Source organism: Xenopus tropicalis, chromosome 6 (genome assembly GCF_000004195.4).
Source record: "Xenopus tropicalis strain Nigerian chromosome 6, UCB_Xtro_10.0, whole genome shotgun sequence".
Classification (NCBI taxonomy): Eukaryota; Metazoa; Chordata; class Amphibia; order Anura; family Pipidae; genus Xenopus; species Xenopus tropicalis.
The window spans coordinates 86849503-86872263 of record NC_030682.2 but is presented as its reverse complement, the minus strand read 5'-3'; the positions used below and the strand labels follow the sequence as shown (position 1 = coordinate 86872263).

The following is a 22761-nucleotide window of genomic DNA, read 5'->3' as shown; positions in this document are numbered from 1 at the left end:
TTTTCCGTAATTCGGAGCTTTCTGGATGATGGGTTTCCGGATAAGGGATCCCATACCTGTACAATTATTACTATTTAATACTATCAAACCATATACAGCCAGTGAGTGTGTAGTATACTAAATTGCTTATGTGGTTTGATATCTTGGCTAGAATGGTGCTGATAATTTGCTTCTGAAACCCAGCCATTGAGCAAGAGGTCTGTCTTCCAAATAAAGGGAGAAATTTAGAGTTATAAGATACCAATATGTCTGGCATAGAACTGATTTAAGTACTCACAGTTCTTACTAATGTTTTTTGTTTTTTTTTCAAAATTAATTTTTGGCTTTACTTCTTTGTATATGCCCTATATATATATATATATATATATATATATTCCCCTACCAGTGGCTCAGGAGCAACATGTTGTTCCCAGGGGCCTCAAAGCAGGTGCTTATTTTTGAATTTCTGACCACGTGTACTACTTCACAGAGCCTCCTGTAGTCTGCCAGTCAACATTGGGCTCTAAATAACCAATTGGAGCCCTTTTTCATGCTTCTGTTACTCTCCAACTGTTTTTTTATATTTAAATGTTGCTCACAGATAATGAAGGTTGGGGACCTCTGATCTACAAGATACTTGTATGGCAGTAGTAGGCAGTGCTTAGCTATCCATTTGCTGTATGCCTATAGTTCCCAGCATCCTCTGCTAGTAACTAGGAAAGCTGAATTAGGAGTGATGCAGTGTGTCCAGTGTCTATGGTCCCACACCATATATAAGATTAAATATTTAATACATACATAGTCATTCCAGTTTTACATTCAAGCCACCTATTTGAATTAATTGAATTAATGTGGGTTTAATAAAATCTGTAATTGAAATCTGCAGTATGATAACTTTTATTAACCATGCCTATATTATAAAAGGTTCCCTCTATAACTACCCTGATTTTTATAAATGTATAATATTTTAACCCTTAGAAGGGTTCATTTACTATTAAGGGTTCATCTATTGTTAGTTTAACATATCTTAAAATATGACACTGACACCTTTAATATGATTGGTTTCATACCTTTTTATTTTATTAACAAACAAGATTACAATTACAATATATCAATCGGAAGCTTATTGGCCTGTGTATGGGCCAATTCAAGAGCAAGTCAAAAGGGTTGACTTTTCTTGAATCTCTTCAACAGCATATCCCAAAGGGTCTGTGACTTTTTTTTAGAAAGCCAATCACAGTTTGCTGAATTAAGTCCCTGAGTCCGTAATGTATCTTCTAAACAGGGACAGCTGGGAGGTTGGGTGCTGCTGTTTCATGCCTCCATTAGTGTTTCTTCACAACAGGAAGAATGAGACATCTCCTCAAAATGTAAAAGTGGTTTTCTCAAAGGCAAGTTTAAACCAATGTTTAGTTACTTTGCCGCCACTCTTTTGTTGATAATTTGAGCTATACTTTTCTTCTTTTTTTTGCAGGTGCATCATCTGGTTCTGCAATCTTCACAAAATTTCCACCACATTTACGCTTGTGTGCCTTAGTATCAGGTGTCCTGTTTATTGCTTGCTTTTTTAGCATCCCACAGGGTCCATCACATAACCACCAGTGGCGTTTCAGTGATTCCATTTCATCATGAAAGTCATGGGTTATCTATACAATGATATAAAAAGCCAAATCAAATTGCCAGTTTATGGGTGATTCTCTTAAAAAAATAATGTAAAGGGGCAGTTTACTTTGAAATCAGTGGACAGTGGGGGAAAGGGACCAGGAAGGCTTTGCAGATGTGCCTTGTTGTTACGCAACTGGCAAAAGGTCTGAATAGAAATATGTCATAAAAATATTAAACAATAAAATATGAAACACAAATTGCCTCAGAATATCACTGTTCATATCAGGCAAAAGTTAATTTTAAGGTAAACTTTGGCTCAGAATACTCTGGGGATTTAGTAGAACAGAAGCACTTACTTTAATTTTTGTTCCACTCATATTGTCAATGTAGTGCGCATAAAGGCGGAACCTGGTTCCATGATCATCATCATCTTGTAGATTATTGACATAGAAATAGGCATGAATCATTTCATGTAGGAGAGTCTGTAAAGTAGAAAATAATTCAATTAAATTTTATTAAAGGCCCAGTATTATACAGAATATACAAGTAAAAATTTGACAGCAATAAAATGTTAAATATTATAGTTAAGTTTTAACGTGTATTAACCAATTCACCCCCATGTCTAGCAGAGTTAGGTGGAGACATAAAAGCCAAAACTCTTACTTCCACTATGTCTTTTCTTGACAGTAAGTCCAGGAGAGGCTTGCTCAGCATGATTCTACATTCACCATTGGAAGGATCATAGTAGGTAAGTCCGAGAGAACTGTAGAATAAAATATTTACCTTAATTGTATGTACTTAGTAGGTGAATTAAAAAAAAGACACAAATTAATCAATCAAATAACATAAGCATCAGTTAAATTGGCTTGGCCCAGTTAGTCAAAGGATTTTGTCATCTTATATTTGTATTAGTGAACTTTCTATTCTGCAGCTCCCTACATTTGAATTCAAACTGCCACCTCCAACCAAGAAATGGCTTGGTTAGTACAACTTGAACAATAACAAGGAGAATTCCTTATAAGAACAACAACAAAGTAACAAAAATAGAAGATTGCTTATCTGCATTAACTACTGCTCTAAATTATGGTTGCCAGTGTTTCTGTGCTTAGCAACTAGACTAGTAGACAGACTCGCTGAATAGAAAAGCAATACAACAAAAATAACAACAGATCCTATGCAGCTTAGATTGCATGCATCTATAACAGTGATCCCAAACCAGTGGCTCAGGAACAACATGTTGCTCAACAACCCCTTCGCCCCCAGTGGCCTCAAAGCAGGTGCTTATTTTTGAATTTCTAACTAACAAGTTTTGGAGGCATAAAACCATGTGTTCTGCCAAACAGAGCCTCCTGTGGGCTGCCAGTCAACATGGGGCTACCAAAAAACCAATCAAAGCCCTTATTGGTCACCCTGTAAAAAAATTGTCATGCTTGTGTTGCTCTGCAAATGTTTTTTATATTTAAATGTTGCTCACAGATAAAAAAAAAAAAAAAGGTTGGGGACCTCTGATCTACAGGATACTTGTTTGGCAGTAATAGGCAATGCTTAGCCATCCATTTACTGTATGCCTATAGTTCCCACTATCCTCTGCTAGCAACTAGGAAATCTGAATTGTGATGAGTGATGCAGTCTGTCTAGTGTGTATGGTTCTCCAACAAGATGAAATGTTTAATACATACGCAGTCATTCTCTTGCTCCATTTTACTTTAACTTGCGGTATCTCTCCCCAAAAGAATCTCTGGTTGAATTCATTAAATAAGGCCTGAATATCAGGATTTGGGTCCAATATCTCCAATAATGGATCAACCACTGACACATTGTCAATACTTGCAGTTGGAAAAGAATTTGCTGTTTCATTAGAATTTAAGTTCATATATAGAATAGAAAAAATGTTATCCATCGCGAGATAACTCCTGCTACCACCTTCACCTTCAGGAGTGATCTGTGATGGTGCTTGGCAGTTGGTGGGTGAAGCAGGCAGCTTGCATTGTGATGTCACAGAGACCGTTCAGGCAACAGTGGGATGGCAGAGATTATGACGTTTACTGGCACAATGTCTATTTATTCAAACATCTATTGAGAGTCTTTTTCAGGGTCCAATATGGAAATTTAATTGACAATGATATTATATGATCAAATTGATTTTCTAAATCAATGGAACATGGGATTATAAAAAGCCACAAAATATACAAGATATGTGCACTTATATTGTGCTGCTTAGATTACACATGGAGACAAAGTAATATCAGCATCTTATCCAGCAATTGTTTATCTTATTGATCTCATTGACATGTATTGTATTATACATATGCTTTTTTTGCTGTGTATTAAAAAGAAATAGGCAATTTAGTGCAATTAAGTGGTGCAGGATTACATCTTTGACTCTTTTCATTTCTTTTAAGATATTTAAGGAAAAAGGGGAAAGTTTTTGAAACAGGTGGGTGCATATTTAAGATACTGAAAGGAAATTTTTAGGTAAAGTTCCCCATATGACATACAAGAACTACATGTTCTGTGATAGTAATATGCATTGTTAAGCCCTCTCTCTCTCTCTTGGATGGTAGAATAAAAAGAAAGTACCTGAATAGAATAGCATAAGTTACAAAAATAAAAGTTCACATATCTGGAATATTTATTACCTTGCCTGTTCTTCCATCTAGGAGAGATGCTGCTCATTATTATTTTCTTTTTTGTTGGATTTGCAAATATTCTACCAAGTAATTACTAAGGCCAGTACCAGATAAGAGTCTTAAGTGATGCTTAAATTCCCTTAAGGAGTAGTGGTTGTATTGGAGAGGCAGGAGTATCTTAACCTTAATGCTATCAAGTTCATGCAATACAAATGTCTATGTCCACCCAAAAATAAGTAGTAATCTTTAAAATATTGATTAAAACACACCATTGCCACAGCAAAATCAAAATCAAAAATTATAAATTAGACTGAGAATGTATATTTCTATATAACACAATAAACAACTGGACTGTTATCAATTTAAACCAGCTCAACCTTGACCAAGATATCCAACTGATTGCTACACATACAGTATATATATAATAATATCCCTTCAGAATTGATTACACATGGTCTTTAAGTCTCCAAACCACCCAAACTTTTAACAAAACTCCCCACACCCATGGGTAAGATAAAAAAACAGAATAGGTGATTCTCAGCAATGTGATAAAAACTGCAACACTGGATAAACTTAATCACTAATAACCACATGAAAACAAAAAGTAATACAACAAATATTGTTGAGTCCACAATAAGCAATCACAAATAATAATAGAGACGTGAAGGAGAAACTTGACTTCAAAATCAGCTCAGTATTTTTCACTCCTGAACAACACAAGGTATTTTTTATTTTGAAATATTAGCATTTGAAAGTATACTAAGGTGGTAGATTTTACATTTCTGTGCAGGGCTATGTCAGGTGAGGTACACATTCTAGTAAGTAAGAGCACATTGATTTCTCTCTGTATATTTTCTCCACAGAAGGAATAAAAAAGTGAGCGTGCTGGGATTTCACAATCCACACCCACTTTAAAATTGGTTACTCAATCTGAGGTTATATTTATTGTTCCAGTGTTACACTAGGGGAGGATCCTTTCCCATTCAGTGTGCTTCCTTTATTACAGATCTTATATAAATGTTATTCACTCACATTTTAATTTCCCTGGAGCGTTTACACTAAAGTTGGTATCTCTGAGCAACCTCTTATTTCAGCTACTCCTTGCTAAACATCTTGTAGGCCAGTGATCCCCAACCAGTGGCTTGAAATGTTGCTCCCAGTGGCCCCAAAGCAGGTGCTTACTTTTGAATTTGTGGCTTGGTGGCAAGTTTAAGTTTCATAAAAACTAAGTTTAATGCCAAAAGAGCCTTCTGTAGGCTGCCAGTCCACTTAGGGGCTACCAAATAACCAATCATGCTTGTGTTGCAAGAGTTTTTCCATTTGAATGTGGCTCATGGGTTTAAAAGGTTGGGGACCCCTGTAGGCCAATGACCCTAGAATCCCACACAACCTTATCATTTGGTTCATGGACCATTGATTGGATAGCAGAGATCTACTGCATGAGTAGCCCAAGATTCTTTTCTAGGAAGCTATTGTGAACAAATTGATTTGTTGCTATAGACTGCTTTTCAGCAGTAATGGATACATTATCTATAATCAGGTCTGAATCAGCCATTTTATTCAAATACATAATTTTGACAAATATTGGGAAAATCACTATAATACAATTGACAATTCATAGCAGAGTCACGGATAGAGCCACTTAAGCATATGGAGAGCACATGTCCTTTAGCACTGACACTCTCATTGCACATGTATACAGCTCTATACATACAGTGGCCCTATAGGATTGGCCTGTCTCATCACGACTGGTAGAAGGGAGCTGATTCTGTTTCACAGCCAGTAGCTCTGTAATAGACAGACTAAAGTTTAGGTGGGGCATTTAAGAACGCAAGTTCAGTCTAGGGTTTCTGAACCGAATTATTATGACAGGTACACAAGTACACAAATCCCTCTGGCATCTGCCAAAACAGGGAGATTACCAGTTTGGGCCTGATCCTGTTTTTACACTGGAAATCATTTGCTTAATTATTAGGTATACGTTACAACATTGTACTAATTTTCCTAAACTGAACTAACCTGTATGCAGCATGTGATAAACTTCTGCATTATAGCTGATTAAATTTACATTTAAACCTCATATAAAAAGCTGGACAATCGAGTTTACTGTATGATTAAACACTGGTCGATCCTGGGGATCTATATGACACTTCTTAGCGTGAACACCTCTAAAACAAAAAGAGAATGTAATATTATAATTGAAGTTGGACTCCTTTTATGCTTTTATGAATATATTTTTTTGACTATTGCTGTTACCTAAACTATTCCAGTTTCTGGGCTAATCTGTTGTGAGCATAGGTATGCTACAGGTGGTTGCTGGTAGAACGGGATTCATGGAATACTGGAGACCAGTACTTGTCAGAGAAATTATCAGTGTTTCTAATTATCAGTATTTGGAGCAAGAAAACTATTTGACCTTACAAGCTATGCCAGTGTTCTATACAAATAAGTAAATAAAGTAAGCAAGTGGCCATACATGGGCTAATGTTAGCTCCTGCTTTGGCCATTCCTGACTGGTTTGGCAATTTATTGGTTTGTGTATTGGACCAAAACTGCTGTGCCTACTTTTGATATCTGACCAAAGCTCAGTTAGATGTTAGTTGGAAAGTTTGGAAAAGGCCTGCATCAAGCCTATATGGTTGGCTGAATTGGCCAGATGAATGTATTTTCCATTTAAGGCCAGCTTTAGACTTTATGAACCCAGTTCCAAAATCTCTCATTACACTGTCTGAAATGTTATCTTTGTTGTGATCATTCCATTGGTTGCTTTCCCCTTCAACTGAATTGCAATCATGTATTTTATTAGTAAAGAAAATCCACAAATCCAAAAATCCACAAAATTATTTAAATAGAACTGCCATCCCTAGCTCAGAGCTACTTACACTTTCTGACCAGTGCTGCCTGATTGCAGAGAAACAGTTATGTCTGCTGGGCTAGAGGGGACACAGTTGTTCAACTGGTTAGCATCACTAAGTTATGAGCCTAGTGTGAGTATTGTAAAAAAATATTAGGTATTTTTAATTATATTGAAGACAGAACCAGATGAGCATTACTCAGCAAGTAGGTGCTCTATATCATGTCCTTAAAGAATTAAAACTATAGACATATCGTGGTCACTGTTTTAGTAATACCGACATACTATTAAGTATCACTTAATGTACTGTTATTACTTAATTATGTAATGTACTGCTTCTTAGAAAGGTAACTATTCAACATGAGAATGATGTGTAATCTTTTAAAAGGGTGGTTGATTATGTTGCTGCTATATAAGTATAATATACATATATAATATAAATTATATTTTGAACAAGAAGTTTGGAATTGGTTGGATGAAACTCTGGCATGGTTCTTCTGACAAAACTGCTTACACAGGTAAAGGATCTAGTATCCAGAATGCTTGGGATCTGGGGTTTGGAATGTTTTTGTAATTTGGATCTCCATTCTTTAGGTCTGTTAAAACCATTTAAAAATTAAATAAACAGGTTTGTTTTGCCACTAATATGGATGCATGCAGCTTAGTTACCACCAAGCACAAGGTACTACTGTATTATTACAAAGAAAAAGGAAAAATGTAAAATTTTGTAACAATTTGATTTATTTGCTTATATTTGGCTCTATGGGAAATGGCAATAATTTAGAGCTTTTTAGATAACAGGTTTCCAGATAAGGGATCTCATATCTTGTAATTAATAAATACCAACGGGCTGATTTACTTACCCACGAACGGGTCGAATGGAGTCCGATTGCGTTTTTTTCGTAATGATCGGTACTTTGCGATTTTTTCGTATGTTTTGTGATTTTTTCGGATTCTTTACGAATTTTTCGGATCCAATACGATTTTTGTGTAAAAACGCGAGTTTTCCTATCCATTACGAAAGTTGCGTAAAAAGTTGCGCATTTTGCGTAGCGTTAAAACTTACGCGAAAAGTTGCGCATTTTTCACGTAAAACATACGAAAAAGTCGCAAAATATTCGTTTTCAAGTCGGAACTTTTCCAATTCGGGTCGGATTCGTGGGTTAGTAAATCAGCCCCCAAATGTTTTTCTGTAGAGCATATAATATAAAGGGCACATTAAAACCCATGGGTTTTTAAAAACATAAGGGCTCATGTACTGTACATCCGCAAATGCAGTGCTGGTCCACAGAAATCCCCCTACAGTCAGTTGCTCATAAAACCAGGTACTTGCATCAAAATATGCTTCTTGTAGATCCGTATGTTTGACATCAGTGCCGCTCATTCCTTCCTGCCTCTAGTTAAAAATGAATTGCTGCTGCACCTATTAATTCAGGGGAAACCTGGAGCTCATACCAACTCCTGACTAGGAGACATCTCAAGGGTTCCTTTTACCCCTTCTTGTGTCACTTGCATGTCAAAAAATGGAAATGATGCCAGGTTGACTTCTGCACAATTGCATCTGATTTGTGATAAGATGTTCATATAGGTGTGTCACTTTTGCTGAATCAGACAATTAAGCACATTGTCCCTTGCGACCGTAATAATACTGGAATTCTAGGTAAAATGCAGCATTGTGGAAAAAAACATGGCAATTGCACTGAAAACTGCACTTTGCTCACTGCACTTGTGAATGTACACCTACTCTATTAACTTGTATAACACAGGTTCAGAAAAAATGTAGTTATTTAAACATAAATTTCTCCTTAGATGGTATAAAAAAATCTATTCATGCATAACCCATATTACTTTGATCCAGACTTCAATAACAGGGTGTGGCTCTTCAACTGCTAAGTAAACATAAGCCAAATCTTATGTTGATATTAGCCTTCAGCTCACAGAAAAATGAACCACACAAAAGGCTGTTGCTAATAGCACATGTATTTGAGTTTAAAAATTCATTCATGTTTTTCAGTTAATCTCTCTTCACAATTAAAAAATACATTTTTGTGGTTAGTATTGTCACATTTTAGCCTTTTGATGCAAAATAATACACATTTGTTTTGGTGTATAAAACAATGATGAGAAAAGCATAGCCTTCTTATAAATTAATTTATACTTTCCCATGAGCAGATCCATAGAAAATCATTTGGAAGTGAAAGTAACCTATTTAAGATGATTTCACTTCTCTTCTACTAAGGATTAGTGAACAGTATACTGTGTAGGTATGTATTTAAAATGGTTGTAAGATTTTGTTGGTAGGAATATTTAAAGGTCATTTTGGCAAAGTTCTCCCCACTGCTATCATGTTTTGTCCCAAAGGCATATAATCAATAAAAAAATCAAATAAGCCTTCTGTATTCTTACCTGAATATGTATGGATCAGTCATCAGATATACAATAGTTATTTAGTGCTTTTAATAATATACTAACATACTTTTTTCACCATTGCTGGACACTTGCTGTCTGAGAACCCAAAACCCAATATTGAATACAATTTGTTGAAATCAAATCAGTTATGATGACAAAAATGAAACTAAAGAAGCAGGAATTAGCCCCTGGTACAGAATGATAACATAAAAAGCTAGGTCTAGACTAGTGACCCATACATATTCTACCAAGTCGCTTGATATGGATCAGCATATTTACTAAAGACCATAAATGCTGGATTGAAATTGGCTGACTTGGATAGAATAACTGTGCATAGTTCTTTAATGAACTTAATTAAGGATATATAGTAGATCTAATCAAATTAGTTATAGAGCCACAATTTGAATTGGCAATTGAATGAGCTAAGCTTAGTCACTGAGTTACCTGCTTCTGGTACATCAGGGACATCTTCCTTATAAGAGAGTTTCTCACTCTTTATCTATATAATAATTCATTACAGCATAACTACTCACCACGATGAGGAGTGCAGCGTCCCAGACTCATAGCAAGGGGGTCCCGGTGGTCACAGACACACTTTCTTGAATGGATGCGCACTCTAAACACTAATGGCTGTGGATAAAAAGAAGCTTTATTTCAGAATCCTGCCGTGTTCCATGTCTTTCAACATGTAGTTGAAGGCATATCATAATATACGTTATTGCACACTTTAAAATACCGGTGGATCTGACATCACAGCTTTGTTTCTGCCTCTCCCAGCGTTAACCCTTAATTTTCCCTACAACTATGTGAATCCCACTTCTTTTAAATCTTATTGGTCTCCACTACAAAATAACAATGAATTCAATTAAATCATCAATTGATCAGTACAGAAATGAATTTCATCTTTATATAAAAAAAAACAAATAAAATAAGCCAATTTATTTTGCATTACAAAACCACTCTATTATATACTAAGCTGCAGCTGTGCCCACACCGCAACTGTATCTATTCGATGACTCGCAAAGACTATTTTATAAGTTAAAGCAATGTTTCATGTTTCAACTTTGATAGCTTTCAATTCATGAGCTTCAAAATTGATATTTAAATATTTACATCAACATTGTCACTCTCTTTTCACAGCTGCAGCTTTTTTTTATCTAATGACTTCATTCCTGGGTTACATTTCATATACTCATTACAAAAATTCTATTTACTAAGCAAAACAATTCACATCCCATTTAACACTGAGCCCTTTTGATTGTCTGGTATTTAAACGATAGAGCCACTTGACTTATATTTTTAATAATGCCTCAAGTTGATTGCCCCCACCAGTTTTTGCCAGGACTTTGTCAATTCCCTGAATATGCAGTGTTGTAGCATCACCCTTGTATTACAATGTATAAGCCTCCTCATTTCATATATTCTTTTTGTGTTACTACTTTGGACACCAGCATTTGTGAGCAAGTTACACAACGTCATGATCCACAGGCATAGGAACCCATTGTATCTAACCATCTTCTTTTTTTGGGTTCCAGATTTATATTCTCTTAGCGCCAGAAGATTGCCAAGAGATGGAGGCCAAGCAGCACACTTTATTACAGTGTTTATACACCACAGCAATGTTTTTAGTTGTGCTTAATCTTAAACAACTATTTTAAGCAAACCGAAGCTCTTATGAAGCAGAATGGGACACACCTTTAGTAAAGTGCATGATAAAAGCTAATTGAAATGTAATTGTGTTGTTTATTGTAGTTATAACTTAATCTCAACCAAAAAGTTGCTTGCATAACATCTTACCGAGAGGTATTATTCATTTTCTACTGACACCTTACACATGGCACTAAAGATGTGTAACCGTGAATGAATTACTATAAGTTTTTTCATGGCTTTAGAACCAGCAGCATATTGACAATGTCCCCAATTAAATAATTCCAACCTTTTCAGTAGGGTTTGCTGAACATGTCAGGTAATGTTTTGGTGTCCCTGTTATTAAGTTATATTTGCGTTTGGTATTGTAATTATTCATTAAACTGCTTATTATTTTTATAGAACGATTACATGGAATAATTATCATCCTGCTGTTCTCAGGAAATCAGTTGTGCAATCTGTCCTATGCCTCGAAACTAAAAATGGTCTTTTCTTCCAAGCACACGTAGCACAGACTGATACATAAACATTTTTTTTCTAGTGTACTTTATAGATTTGGTTTTGATTCTAGGTCAAAGCTAATTTCATATATCCAATATAATTATATATGTACTTTGTATAATTGATATATTGGACCTTAAATGTAAAATAGAAACTTCAAAAAGTCCATGTCCACTCTTTAAATAATAAATCCTAGAAAACATGTTTACATAAATCCCTTAAGTACGTGAACGCCATTATTACAATGCCTCATTTACAAAGCCTGGGGTAATGTGCAAAAATTGGTGCTTTTTTTTTGTTTTTGCATTCTGATCTTCGCCCCACTCATCTGCTCCTAGAAAAGAATGAAAAGATTTACGCCTTTCTCTAAATCCAGTACTGCCTTTGTTTGGAAGTGCTGGATTTAGAGTGGATGGGTATTGGGCATCATTTGGGCATCCCCTGGAAGCAACCTAGCTTGCACTTCATTCAAACATAAAGGCTAGGGTTGCCAGGAGACACAAAACCCAGGAGAAACATGTACTTACCACCTGCCATAGCACAGGGTTGCCTTGTACCTGACAGTGCTGTATGTTCCACTCTGTGTACTGGCACTAACCACCCCTTAGTATTTTTGCACTTGCATCGGGGCAGTAGTAAATAAGCTTGTATGGCATTTATCCATCCTACTGAGCCATTATCTTCAGCTTTCATAGGAACCTGTAAGAGATAAAAACCTAAAAACACAGGGTGTGTACTATGTTCTTTTAAAGAAAATACATAGTAAACATTTTGTAATATAAAATTCTTACAACTCAGAATTTAAACTGAGATAAAGATATATATGAATGCATCAGGGGCAGTTTAACTGAGCATCAAAAGGTGTTGTGAGAAGTACTCTATAAGCTGTTCTCAAAAAGTTACCACTAAGTACATGTGGCTCACATGTTGGCTAATATACCCCCCTGAAGGAGACATGGTGTGATGGTGGGAGCTGTACAGGCCAGTGTCCACACCCATTCAATAGATGTTGTTTAGGGGGGGTTTCATGCTACAAGCAAGTACAGTTGTTGTAATTTCTGCATGCACTTTTCATCTATGCTAGCTAAATATTAGATATATTAAGTCAACAAAATCTGAAATTAAAAGTTGTGATATCTATAAGTTTTCTATAAGTCTCCAACACAGCGAGGCAGATTGTTTTTTATTTGAACAATATAAAATGTGGTAACAACAGGAAAGAGGAAATGCATTCTTTGTCTGGGATGACTCCCGCAGCTTTAGCACGTAAAGGAAATCAAGTTGTTGTTTAAATTTACAGTAGTTTTATCAAAGGTATATGGGTGTATGTAAGTACCTCCCAAACCTGATATTGCAGCCATACCTGTACCTGTAGGATGTATAAAGAACTGTGCCTTGCGTTTACAACCTGCCTATGTCCCCTAAATTATTTTATTCAATCTTTAATCCATCAGTGACCTTCAATTTCTGGTGTAAGCCAAATACGTAGCAAGATATTCATTAGATTTGTGCTAATACAGTTTATTTAATTAATGGGTGGAGCCTTTACTATATTGCTGCTGGCCTCTGTGCTTTTTGGCCCTAGGCATAGCACTTAAATTGCACATCATTTGGACTTAAAATTAGATAGCATCACCTGACACTGATATTTGCACCAAACTCTTAATTATTGATCCTGCACTTAGTGCAGAACACAGTGCACAGGTGCTTGTTAGATATTACAGTTGGTGCGCCATTCTCTTGATCCAATGTTAATAACATTTATAATGTGCTTTATTAGTACATTGTTAAAAAATGACCAATTATACTTAGTGAATTTACTTATCTGAAGTAAAAGCACACCTGGCGTCTGAGATATACCCGGTGCTACAGGAGTTTTTTTATGATTACATGTGTATTATGTGGTCTACTAATCTCTGTTTAATCCTTTTTTTTAGATTTACCTAAAAGTTGACTACTTCAGGGAAAGATAAATTAAATTTTTTCTGTATTTAGTAAAGTTGATTTTGTTTAAGTGTTTTTAAGCAACTATTACTTATTTAACATCATTGTTGTGCAACTATAAACTCCCTTAAGTTACATCATTGTGATTTTGCGTGATTTATGTATTATTTTTTTTTATCCTGTTTAACTACAAATCTCTTTAGGATTTATAATTACCTGGATTTTGTTCAACTGTAACCCCTAGCAAGGGATATACTGATCAATATGGACATCTTTAATTATATTGGACTCTTTTCTATTATATTGGACTTTTACAAGGTAAGTGATTAAAGTCACTTGGGGGTGCCTAACATTTTGGCACCCGCAAGTAACTTAGCCTTTCCTTCTCCTTTAAGTGCAAAAACACAAAAATTTAGAATTAAAAAAATTAGGCAGCTAAAAGCTTGTGAGTTCATGAAGTCAATTGGAGTGGTCCTAGGCAAAGTCTAGTCATATTTTCAATTCAAGAGTTTTTCCGAGTATTTTTTAGAGTTTGTAAACTTGAAAATTTGAGCTATTTTTATTTGACTGAGTTTTCCACATTAATAAATAAGCGAGCATTCAAGTTTTTTTAAAATGTGAGTTCATTCAAGTTAGGAATATAACTCAAAAACCTTTAAAGGAGAATGCAAGTCAAAATTTAAAAAGCATACTGCCCAATAGTCCTCCTATTGTTTAGTAAAAACGCCACACTTTTGGCTCACCTAATCAAATATTTACTCAGTCACACTTACTTCACATTTTCTAGAACAGGCAGCCATCTCTAAAAAGGTATTCTCCCTTCCTTTCCCTCCTTGCTTCATACTGCACATGTGTTTCATTCCCTCCCCCCCCTCCCCTCTGGCAGATCCGCTTCTGATTGGCTGGTGGGCATGTGTAGCTCAGAACAGGAGACAGGATCAAGTTACACACATGCTCAGAGAATAGGAAGGCTGCCGCTGGCACCTACAGGAAGGGGAGAGAGATTTCAGTGATGTCACTGGAGTCTTCACACTGCTGTAGGCTGCCAGCACCATATCTCAGAGAAGCAAGCAGGGATCTGGGAATTTAGATATGCAGTAAGTACTTAAAAAGAATGCCTTTAGACTTACTTTTAATTTATATTAACCTTTCATTGTCCTTTAAATATAAACACATCTCAGAATTTTTCTCTTACTGCTAACAGAAATGTCAAAACTTTACCACAGTGTTAGTAAAGAGTAGTTTTAAAAGACAAACAAAATGAATTCCGAAAGTTTTTTTGAGTTTTAATTGGCTAAGAAAAGTATTAAATATTTTATGTTATAAAAAAACAAAGGTGCTGTACATCTCTTGCTTGATGATTTACTGATCTATTTCATTATATGTGGGAGGTTTTGGAAAGCCCTTCAAATGAATTTTCTGGGCTACCAGTAATTTCTAATAACTTACACCGCTGGGAAAAATACACCTGATACCAGCAGGTTTAATAAGACAATTTTTGAGATACAGGCTAGAGTTCTTGGATTTGTGTCTATCCTGTGAATCTGATTTTTCTCTTTTTGTTCTGATTTTATTGCATAAAATGAAAATCTATTCCTTTTACTTATTCTAATTATTTTAATTTAATTACACTTCACAATGCCCTGTACCAGGTATACATGTTGTTTCTTAAAAATGTATATAATGTCAAAGCAGAGTAAGCCGTATATAAGAGTACAAATCAGTGACTAATCTTACAATACTTTTAGTAATAATAGTTCCTCCTCCACAATAATTTTGTATTTACATAATATATTGCATAATACTTTATTATTGATCATAACATCTTATTCCTTGTTGCTATGTACATCCTAATTTTTTGTACTGGAGTTTAAAGGAAGTATAATGTTTCTGAATGACCAATACAGTACATTATATTAGTCAAATAAGATTAATGTTACATAAGCCTACTACTCACCTGTGCATGCAACATTTTTAGGTAGTAAGTCTTTGTCTAGAGAAGCACAATCTGTTTTTTGTGATTCACAGGGAGGTAAAATGACTTTTGTGGTATCATAAACAGGCTTGCCAATTCCACTTTTTAATGATTCTGGAGAAAAACACAGGAAAGGGGGTCGTGCAATAACACAGGGATCCCCAACCAGTGGCTTGTGAGCAACATGTTGCTCCCCAACCCCTTGGATGATGCTCTCAGTGCCCCCAAACCAGGTAGTTATTTTTGAAAATCTGTCTTGGTGGCAAGTTTTGGTTGAATAAAAACAAGATTTACTACCAAATAAAGCCTCCTGTAAGCTGATAGGGTGCATAGAGGCTACCTAATAGCCAATCTTAGCCCTTATTTGGCACCTCCTTTTATGATGCTTGTGTTGCTGTCCCGAGTAAGAAAGGTTGGGGATCCCTGCAATAACAGGCCAAGAGAGGAAAGAGTCAGAGCTGGGTTGAGCTAGCTCTGCTTTGTGGTGAACCAATTGGTATCAATTTGTTTGTTCAGCGAGGGAATGTACATTGCAGCCAAAACTTTTTCATGTACTTTACTGAACCCCTCCACAAATGCATAATAAATATTTTACCCACTGTAGTGTATAGGCCTTTTCTGAACTCTAGTTTTTTTCTATTATAAGGGCCGCACTTAGAGAAATTAAATGGTAATCTGCAAACAAATAACATAGTGAATCAGTTCCTCAGAAACCTATTTAATTAATATGTTGTTAACAAGTGGCTAAAGACTAGGGATGCATACATTTTTCATTTCATCATACACAAAACCAAATCAGAATTCCAAGTTCTATATTCATGCCCAAGCAAAATGATTCATATTGCAGCATCTGTGAACTAAATTGTGTCACCTTAAAGTGATACTGACACTTTACAGACTCAAACTACTCTTAAAATATTTATTTATATTAAAACTTACCTATAGCTCATGTTGTTTGTTTTTTGCTGCTACGTTTGATTTTATAAGTAATTGTTACTTGAAGTTCCTAAACCTGATTGTTTTGCCAACATGACTGTCCCTTCTCAGCCTTTCAGTTATATGTTCTAATGCTAACAGACTCCTGCTGCACAAATATGGCAGCCCCCTCAAAGACAGAGCCGGATTTGTCATTGGAGTGCCCCAAGGCCACCCCCATTGAAGAGGTCCCCATTGCTCCGTTTGTGAGCAAAATTTGAGAGCAGCTTGGGCGGCATGCCATCCCTAAATTTGTGCCGCCTTAGGCCCGGACCTTTGTAGCCTCCCCAAAATCCGGGCCTGCTCCTAGAGGAACATCGGGAATCAGATAGGTAATATTAAAGCATCGGGCAAATACTTTTATGGCAAAATTATAAATAGCATGAAGAGACGGTGTTATGATAAAAGTTTAGGGGCAGATCTGAAGAAGGATCCTCCAGGGAAGGGCACATGTGGATGGTATATCTCTTTACAGAATATGAAAAACTTAGGTAGTTGTCTTTTGTATGGAGAGTGCTATTTATGGTCACACTCCTAATGATGTAATGTCATGGCCCTGGATCTGCTAGGCCTTGTACCTTTTTTAATGGTATTATAAACACAATAATATGCATGTGGCTTATGATAATGATCATTACACCAACCAGCCAGAGACACAAAGGCTTTTTAGCATAGGCTAAAACTGTAATCTGAGCCCCTAATATCTTCTCAGAAATCTGGGTTGCCACACACCCCAAGACAAATGTTATCAAAAGCCAATTACATTTCTTGTATGTTTTTGGAGTGTGGGAGGAAACTGAAGTACTTGGGTCTGCATGAAGTGCATATAAAATGGCCAATCAAAAGGAATATTCCACATTTCGTATTTGTGTTTTATTTTTCTGTGATATATTATACTCCGGACTATATAGAATTTGTGTAGCTTGGAGTTTAAGCCTCTATGTTATCTTATGGTTTACAGATGCTGGATCTGGTTGAATTATGTTGCCTGTGTTAAAATGAAAAAATATGCTGTACCTTACTGATTTGCCACTTTCAAAGCGGGGCATCTTTAATAATTGCATTTAATTTGTTTCACAAGTAGAACTATGTCACGGTCTGATTAAATAAGTTTAAACAAGGTGTATAAGTTTGACAGCAGGATAATAGCTGAGGCAGGGCTCAATACTTACTATATTGTATGGGTGGCAAACTTTAAGAGAAAGAATGTGGGGCATGAAGGAAAGGGCAGAGTCAAAGCAAAACCTCCTGGAAAGAGCCTATGATGTTGAAATAATAGCTGCATTATTAGCAAGGATAGATGCATCAACTAGATTGGTTAAGGAGGAGACATTAAAAGTCTGTTTGTTTAATGTTGCACTTAGGTAATGCAGCAATATCCATAAGGAAATAAAATAATTGCTATCTGTTTTGATCTAGATAAGAAGAAGAGAAAAGAGAAACAAGTGGGTGTAGCCATTGTCAATATTATGTATTACTACACTACTGTGTGTGTATGTTTTTGATAATATTTTATGCCCTATACCAGAGATTCTTAACCTTTGGGTCCCCATGCTATTTACAGTGGATCACAAATATACCCCAGATAAAGTGATATTTTATCCTTTTATAAAAAATAGTAATGATAATGAAGTAGATACCTGGATTTGAAAAAAAAAAAAAAAATTTTTTCTTTATTATTTAAATTTTTTCCCAACATTATATGAGCCCCCCAAAACAGTTAAAGTGGCAGTGTACTCCCTTTGTTTATCATGAGTTCAATGAAAAGAGCTTGCACTAAACATACTTTTTACCTATTGTTTTAATACATTTTCATGAAAAATCTATGGTTTTCGTATTTCTTGAGCTAAACAGGCCAAAAAGGGAGCTTGAACCTGCTCCATGTTAAATTAAAGATACTTAAGTTTATGTTATCATTTGTTGTAACTGTTTTGTTAGCTGGAGTCCATCATGAAGGGGGTTATCTGTGCTCAAGTAATGTAAAATCTCTCTCTCTCTCTCTCTCTCTATACTGTATATATATATATATATATATATATATATATATTTTTTTTTTTTTTTAAACATACAACAGCTATATTATATATATTTTTTTAAAGGTTTTTATTTTATTTTCTTAACAGAACATCCATACAACAGTACAGAAAAGCATACTATGCTATGATCACAAGAATAGAGCATAACAATAAATGAAGGTTGGTGGATTTCCGGTCAGCATAACCTGGGTAATCTTGGGTTATTGTGGTTTTAAGGGATTCTATTAGTTCTAAAGTCCCTGAGCTATACTGAGGGGTTCGCCTCAGGCTGGGCTTCTATCCAGGGTTCCCATACATTCTCAAATTTGTTGGGACAACCTCTGGCGAGAGATGTTAATTTGATAAGGGGGAGTCTGGTATTGACTAGTTGTATCCATTGCTGGATGTCAGGTGGGTGGGGACTAATCCATTTTATTGCGATCATTTTTTTGGTGTAGAAATACAGTGATCTACAGGTCATCAATTAGTCCTAATAGGCACACTTCTGGAGATAAGATTAACAGCTATATTATATTATTGTCAATAAGGAATGTAATGCAAAAATACAGCATATACCAAGAAAAATGTTACTTTCTTCCACTAATATTAATAGTGCATTTTGCTTGGATTCTTGAAGGTATATTTTCTAGTTTATTACATACACTGTACACTGGTGTTCACTATTAAATACAAGCAAGGGAAGTATTGCTTGCACAAGGGAAAAAATAATTGTTCATATTTTTTCCTGTTGCAGCATTTATCACATTCCCTTGTTAGTGTGTCTGACATCTGAGCCACTTTGCTTTGTGACATTGCCTCTACCTATTCTAAAGCTGCAACTAAAAACACAAAAGTCATCCAAAATTTTCTGGACTCCTCTGCCTAGTCCCTGGACAAGTCATTTTTGTGCTTGTAGTAATGCCTTGCAATTTGATACTTTCATAAGCCCACAAAAGGAAGCTATGTTTTGCTGCTTTCATCTATATTGTGTGGATAATTTCAGGAATAGAATGCACTCATGAAATAACATTTGTTTAAATGTTCTCTGAGAAGAAAAGCCCAGTCCTTGATCTCAGTGGGATAGCTGTTATGTACAGTGAGGAAGCAGATGAATGACAAAATAGGAGGGTCTTATTATAGGTTTCCTTTGAAGGCTCACGTACTGGGTGATATGTATTGAACAGCTCCGGCGTCTGTCTTGAAGTGGGATTATAAGTATATCCCTTTGTAATATATTATGCAACAGTTATATTAGTGGTAAGCAAGCCATTATCAAATGTTATTTTATTCAGATATTCCAGCACTCACATTTAATATGTCAGACAGATATATTTTTTAATAACTCCTAATGAATTCTTCTTAAGAAAAACATTAAAACAGGCTATACAATAAAAAAAAACTTTGTTTGGTGTTTGTTTGTTAAATAAAAAGAAACGTGGCACTTAGGTGGATACATTATAAACTCGACTCTCATAACAACCAATCCTCTGTGGTAATTTTGGGGATAACACAAAGCGATAGATTGCGAAAAAGGTGCCGGAGATAATAATGATTATTTTTAGCTCTTAAAAATTGTTCTGCCCAGTCAGTCTTTTTAATTATGTATTGCTATAAAATGCTTTCCTTTTAAATAGATTGATTTATTAATGAGTGGATTATCTCAGCCATCTTTTGTTGTTATATAACATATTTGCAGTGTTTTTTTCCATAGAAATTCAGCATAACTGTACCTGCCCCTAAGTGAAGAAAATTTGCAATGGCTCGTAAGAGCGCCAGCTACAAAATGGGTGAAAATGCATGGCTATATTTTTTTTTGCATACAATTTCATAGGCACAAATTTTTTTTGCTTATCCTTCCAGGTTAAAAGCAGGTTTAAAGTACTAGGGTCACTTAAGACTCTATGTGCTCCACCTTCATTCCTATTAATAGGAACTCTTGGTGCTACACTATGCGCTTTATGTATCATGCTTTTGACCATGCAGGTTTGTGTTTTTGTGCCTAGCACTAAAATATATAATAGTGGCTCTAAATATGTATTTATCTCTAAGTCTTATAAGGCAGGGTGTAGTAAGATTAACATAAATGTAACCTGTATTTCAGCTCAATAGCTGCCTTCCCGGACTAGTACCAGTAGACCATGGGTTACACTGTATTCTTTCACCTAGAATGGGCCTTCGCTAAGTGGAAGATTAAGGTGAGGGTGTTGTGCAACTACACCTCTCTTGCTGCTACAAAGAAAAATAAAACCAGAGAGCGCCAGAGGTTCTCGCAAACAACAAAATAATAACTGTTTATTGAACATCCACGAGGTTACTCACAATACAGCTTCTCAGAGGCCTGTGGTACAGGCAACACCACATACAGAGTGTGATACAGACACTCCCCTGCGGACAGACTTGGCAGGAATCTTGCTTCACCTCTGCCACACCCCTTACTGGATCACCTCAGGGAATTCTCTATCCTGATTCCCTATTCACTTGGATCCCTACACTACAGGCAATGTGGCCTGGGAGAGATACCTCCAAAACTCAGAACTGTCAGTTTACTATAAAGGGAGCAACACATGCCGGTATCTAATGCCTCATTCACAGGGCCCTGTTCCCCAACTTCAACTGGGCCTGGGCCAAAGTCGTTTTAAAAAGATCCCAAAACTAGCAAAAAAACACTTCGAAAGTAGCCCAAAAATAGCCCAATATGTGCACAGAAAAAAAATTCTAAAAAATAAACGAATATATGGGATAACATGCCTTTTTATAGCGTATAATCACTACCCATGCCCTGTGCCCCCTCCCCGGTTACTGGGATGACTGATATTTCCCTGCTCTCTGTGTCCAGTCCAGCTGGGAAGTATCTCACTACAGAAATAGATTCAGAATGATATACACATGGGCACATTGGACTACAACTCTCAGCAGCCCCAGGAGATTCTGAGAATTATACCTGAAGGAAAGAAACAAACAGTAGAAAATAATGGTACAATCTCATACCGTATAAAGCAGGGAGCAGGTTGTAGAGCAGACAGGTTGAGCCAGAATAGAGTAGAAATGGGAGCCTCTGTCTATACTGTCCAATTGCATGCTGGGTATTGTAGTTTTATATTAATTCTAGCTGTAGGCTGATTGTTAGATACAAACTACATGCAGTGGGACAAGCACATCAGGGCTACTAGGGGAAAAAACTTTGGCTAGTTTCCAAACTATAAACCCCCCATGGCTCCAAAAAATAGCCCAAATCTTGTACTTTGGAAACCCACCTGGGCTTTAAATTAGTAGCCCAATTTGGCAGACAAAATGGTAACCTGGCAACCCTGGGAATGTGCCACTCCTTTCCCAGCACTATACCAAAGTGAGGCAGAAAGTGGTCACCATACCTGCTAACCAATAGCACACATATGTTAATGAACTCACTTAGATACATTCCCTTCTGCCCAGCAACTAAGGGAACTGAACCTGTAGGGATTTTAAGCCATAGGGGCCATTTAACCCTATGGGTCCCTACATAAACTTTGCAGATTGGGTCACAGTAACAACAATAAAAAATGTACCTTTCTGAATGGTCTCAATGTTTCTCAGTTACACCTTCTTTAATAACCCAAAGTAAACAGGGAATAGTAGTCCAACTAGTTCTTTGTAAGATTTAACTGCATTCAAATTTTTAATTGGAGCTTAACATTTTTGTTTTAACAAATCCCAAGGAGTTTGGTGTACCTGAAAGGAAGCAGATAGGCTCACCTGAACTATGTTAGATGGTAAATGTTAAATAGTAGTCCTGGTTAAATAGATTTGTATGGGGTTATGTAGTAAAAGGCACAAGTTTGCCTAGCAGCAGTAACCCACAGCAACCAATCAGCAGGTAGCATTTACTGGTCACCTGTTTAAAAGCAAACATCTTACTGATTGCTGTGGGTTACTGCTCCTGGGCAAACTTAGTGCCTTTTAGTACATATAGGGATAGTCTTTTAGGACAAATATTTGCATCCAGCGCAGTATTTAGGTATGGTGCCCTAAGCATTGGACCTAACTGCGGCCCCCAGATGGTGGAAGTGACGTGATGTGCACAGCTATGCATGATGTCACACCCCCTCCCAGCTTCACTGCCAGATTTCCTTGTTAGTGTATGACAGTGGCTGGGGGGGGGCTTTTATTTTATTTAATTTTTTTAAATTTATCGATTATATAGCCACCTGAGGGCCACCCCCCTAAGGTTGCAGCCCTAGGCACAGGCCC

At 36.2% G+C, this 22761-nt stretch overlaps 1 protein-coding gene across 3 annotated transcripts; it reads right to left on the bottom strand.

Moving 5' to 3' along the window:
* Window positions 1–1032: 1032 nt before the first annotated feature.
* Window positions 1033–21740, bottom strand: LOC100498470 (sprT-like domain-containing protein Spartan). 3 transcript variants are annotated; one of them, XM_031904531.1, is made up of 5 exons: window positions 21523–21740; window positions 10011–10107; window positions 2248–2347; window positions 1941–2066; window positions 1033–1625 (listed from the first exon to the last, which is right to left on the bottom strand). In XM_031904531.1, exons 3-5 carry the CDS (start codon window positions 2296–2298, stop codon window positions 1428–1430), a joined length of 375 nt encoding a protein of 124 aa, XP_031760391.1. In that variant the 5' UTR covers window positions 2299–2347; window positions 10011–10107; window positions 21523–21740; the 3' UTR covers window positions 1033–1427. The 3 variants fall into 3 exon arrangements, with proteins under 3 accessions (XP_031760391.1, XP_031760390.1, XP_031760392.1); XM_031904530.1 differs by lacking the exon at window positions 21523–21740 and adding an exon at window positions 12153–13332; XM_031904532.1 differs by lacking the exon at window positions 21523–21740 and having other exon boundaries at window positions 10011–12143.
* Between the last annotated feature and the right edge of the window lie 1021 nt (window positions 21741–22761).